Raw genomic sequence first — 4,176 nt, forward strand, 5'->3', positions numbered from 1 at the left:
TCTTCTTCTTCTTCTTCTTCTTCTTCTTCTTCTTCTTCTTCTTCTTCTTCTTCTTCTCCTTCTTCTTCTTCTTCTTCTTCTTCTTCTTCTTCTTCTTTGGTGATAATGTTGTTAAATTTGTTCTTGTTGCTTTCTTAATATTGTTGATTTTGTTGTTGCTATTACTACTCAGTTGAGGATAATGGTTTTAATCGTGATTTAGTTGAGAGAACGGCAGTCGGATTGTTTTCTTCTGCCGTTTTCTTCAAAGCAAGCAGCTTTCTTCCGCCAGTGGTAGGTCCTACATCTTTTCTTACCTTCTTTATGTTTCTGTCTATCTGTCTTCTTATCTGCACTAAATGACCGTTATTGTGTTGATATGCTTCTTTTTACTCAAACTCAAACTCAAACGCCTTTCTTCCCGCAGTATCCGAGCAAACGTGGGGCACCACCTTTGTAACGCTTATTTCCAATATCAAAAAAGGTTCTAATTTAGTGGCAGGTATCTACATGAACGGAGAGGGCACAGGAGTCCAGCAGACAGTGAATGTTTATTCGCCTCGGGAAAAGCCTGCTAAAGTCTGGACCTTCAACTATACTAATACAGAAATGTCTGAACAGTGAGTCAAACGTTAGTAAATGTTATTGCTGTTTCATCTGTTTCTTTTGTTGTTGCTGTTGTTGCTTTGTTTCAATTTGTTGCTTTTTCATATTTTGTAAAAACGTTTTGTTTTGCTTGTTTTTGTTTTGCTTATTATGTTCTTTAAATTCTGCTCTCTGCGAGATGTGAAAAAAAGTCTGTCTTTGGACGACGTGCGCTTGCCTCATGGGTTAGAATCGAGAGGAACAAAAGAGAGGTGGAAAGAAAGAGAGTTGAGACAAACACTTCCAAAGTGATCGGATATTGTGTGTTCTTTCCCGCCTGACAGCATTGTCAGTCACCCCTTGTGCCATCGATGTTAAATCATTCTTTCTTACTTTTAAAAACTGAAAAATTCAGAGCTACAACAATTGTGACTTTTTTCACACGTACGGTAACGTACGTTTCTCACTTGTAACATCACGCTCGGCTTATTACGTTTTTTAAAAGACGACTTCACTGTTCTGCACTCTTTTGGTTTTGTTTCGATAAGTGTTTTGCGGCATTTGCAACGCATACGATCATATGAGCACGCGGGACACGTTAAACATTTTCAGTTAGTAGGAAATAAAAAAAAAATTCCCGGTTGCGGACGAAGCCTACTCTTATCGATTTTGGACCACTAAGGGATCTTTAACGTGCGCCACTTTCACACGGGACCTCCGAGATTTTTTTTTTGCCCTTGTCCGAGAAGGCGAGGTGTTGGATTTTACCTACCTTACGATCAGGGGTGTGGCTGAAAGACAGTAGTAAGAAGGAGCCAAGGAGTAGCAGTAGAAAGGATGCAGAAAGAGTCAGGAGCCGAGAGGAAGGGGTAAAGGAGGTGAAGGAGTGGGGCAGAAAGTAGGAATGAAAGCAGACGACATAACATTGTTAGAGAGCAGGAAAGGCGGTGAAAGGAAACATTTTAGAGAAGAAAATTTCCCGTCTCTGTCGGAAGTTCTGCACTTACCCTACGTGTCCACTGAGACGGACACGGTCCGATTTTTTGCCGGGAGGAAGAAAATCGTCGGGTTGTTTCCGGTCTTGTGTGTCCGCCTGTTCGGACAGGACACGTCTAGTCTGTTGGCTTAATGGCGTCCTATTCCACACACTGTGTCCCAAGGCTGTGTCCTCTGTACAGGGCTATAAATAGTCGAGGTCAATGAACCCAAGGCGGGAATAAGAAACGAATGGGTTTTTAAAGGAAAATTGGTAAAATTGTTAATATTCATTTAAACCAGGTGGTTTACTCGTAGACTTTACTGATTTTGAAGCGCATATTACAACTATGAGGTTAGAATTTTAATCCCAACTCAAAATTAGAATATTTTAAAGCTCCTGCGGGGACTATAGCTCATGAGTCACGACCCGGCCCGGCTAAAATTGAGCAAGCGGCTTTTAAACCGACACGTCTTTTGTCGGGGCGTGTCGTGTCGTGTCTGTTGACACAGCCAAACAGACTTTTCGCTGATTTCTTAGGAAATAGACGGTCCTCCTTTTCATCTGAGAGACGGACGGAATCGGGTCGGTTGGTGTCCATCGCAGTGGACACCGGCCTTTATTTGGGGAAGCGGACACCAAACACTCAGACGAGCGACAGTCGTTCTAACTCTTACACAACAAACTGGGTTGACGAGACTAACACTCGGTCGTTGTCGTTGCTTTGGTCTGAAGGTAAAATGTGGGATACGAGATTTTTTAGTAGATTTGGTCGGTCGGCCGTTATCGTTAGAACGACTGTCGCTCGTCCGAGGGTTTGGTGTGAACGCACAGCTATTCAGAGAATTTTACAGATGCTTTTAAGAGTGCCCAAATTCAGCTGTCAGTGCAATGCAAGTATCTCATCAAATCAGGTTCCCCGCAAGACATTTTTCCTATTTTGAGACGCTGATTTCGAATATGAAATCGCGTTTGAGATATGATAATTATTTTTAAAATTTTGTGCCCAAAGTTTAATCCTGCGCGGCGGCAAATTTTGAAGTGATTCTACGTCACAACGTGCAAGCCCCACGATCTTGACATCAGGCGGCCACCAAGTCTAGGACAGCTTTGTCCTAATGCGGTAGGCGGCTATATTTCTCCATAATCACAGACGATATTACCCCGGGATTGGGATAGTCCCTTCCCACCTATTTTGTAGCAATTCACAACTGCTCGGGACTCAAATCGACAACAATGTCCTGTCGTAACCTGTCGTAATAGGTGCGGTACATTACACTCTAAATCAAAGGTTTCAAAATCCTGACGGGTCTGTCCCAGGACAAACAGTCGTAGTGCGGTACTAGCCTAAGGCGGGCGGTAAATGTCTCCACTTAAGCGGGCCGCACTCGACACAGGCCGTCCTTGAGGACTCTTATTGGACTGCGCAGACCTCACACAGACACAGTGCTGGCCCAGCGCGGGTAAAGCCCAGGCCGAAATCAAAACAAATCCTTGGCCTGTGCAAGGACTGGACAAGGCCAGTCTGAATTCTGTCCTCACCTGAAATTTCCATGACGCCAGTGTGCTGAGTAAGTGTTTTAATGAAAGAAAATGGCACCGTTGTCAAAAGAAAATGTTTTGGACTTTATTGACATAGTACAAAAAACATCATGCCTTTAAAAAAATTAAGTGCAAAGAGGACGGCAACAGACAACTCAAAGACAAAGCGTAGGAGGAGATCGTTAGTTACGAGAAAAGCCTTGACGCAAATGCCGTTAGGAACAGTGTCATTACAAAATATTCCTCGTATGATATGCGTGGTGCAAGGAATATTAATGTTTTAGTCAATCTCTCATGTGGGGAAATTGTCTCACTCATTATGATATGCAGCAACTTGGCGAACGTGCTCTCGTCCATTCGTCAATAATTCCGGTAGTCTGAAGAATAATCCACCAATTCACGAAGCAAGTTGATGTTTGTGTGTTTAGACATATGGAGAAGCCATCTTTTGGACCAAAGTCCTATTTGTTCTTTTTCAAATATAGACTTATTGCTAGATTTGTGGTTTGTCGCCACGATGGTATGCACTAGGTTTCCACAGTCCTGGCCTGTGTCGTGTGTGTGCCAGGGTCGCCTCAGCGGGGCCTCAGAACAAAACTCAAGGCAGCCCCAAGGCGGCCTCAAGGATCGACTTCTGATCGCAGATCCCAAGGACGGCCTGTGTTGAGTGCGATCCGCATTACAACTGAAGTGCGCACAAGGTCCCTGGTTAAAGTGTATTCCTTGTAGATCAAATCAAGTACAAGCTTCTGACTATGGTGTCTGGAATGGACAGGGAGTGTTGGTATTGATCAAACCTGCATGCACTGATCCCTGTTACTAATGACAACCGGTAAACGATGAAGGGGTTGTGGTGGCACGTGTAGCTAGAGAAAAATGTCTGCTGATGTCCTAATATATAAGTCTCAATTGTTATGTAATTTTAAGAAGGTTGAGCGAAATGTACTCTAAGAGTGCAATTCATACTTAATTTTCTTTACCCCCTTTCCTCTCGGTATCTATCTATCTATCTATCTATCTATCTATCTATCTATCTATCTATCTATCTATCTATCTATCTATCTATCTATCTATCTATCTATCTATCTATCTAT

At 43.0% G+C, this 4,176-nt stretch overlaps 1 protein-coding gene across 1 annotated transcript in view; it reads left to right on the forward strand.

Annotated features, from left to right (window-relative positions):
• LOC101854795 overlaps positions 1-4,176 on the forward strand; it is a gene marked incomplete in the record, with an annotated part of 51,416 nt that overhangs the window by 1,865 nt on the left and 45,375 nt on the right. Inside the window, 1 exon segment of the mRNA XM_035969736.1 lies at positions 464-599. Coding sequence (XP_035825629.1) covers positions 464-599 — 136 coding nt within the window.

Source organism: Aplysia californica, unplaced genomic scaffold (genome assembly GCF_000002075.1).
Source record: "Aplysia californica isolate F4 #8 unplaced genomic scaffold, AplCal3.0 scaffold00176, whole genome shotgun sequence".
NCBI lineage: Eukaryota > Metazoa > Mollusca > Gastropoda > Aplysiida > Aplysiidae > Aplysia > Aplysia californica.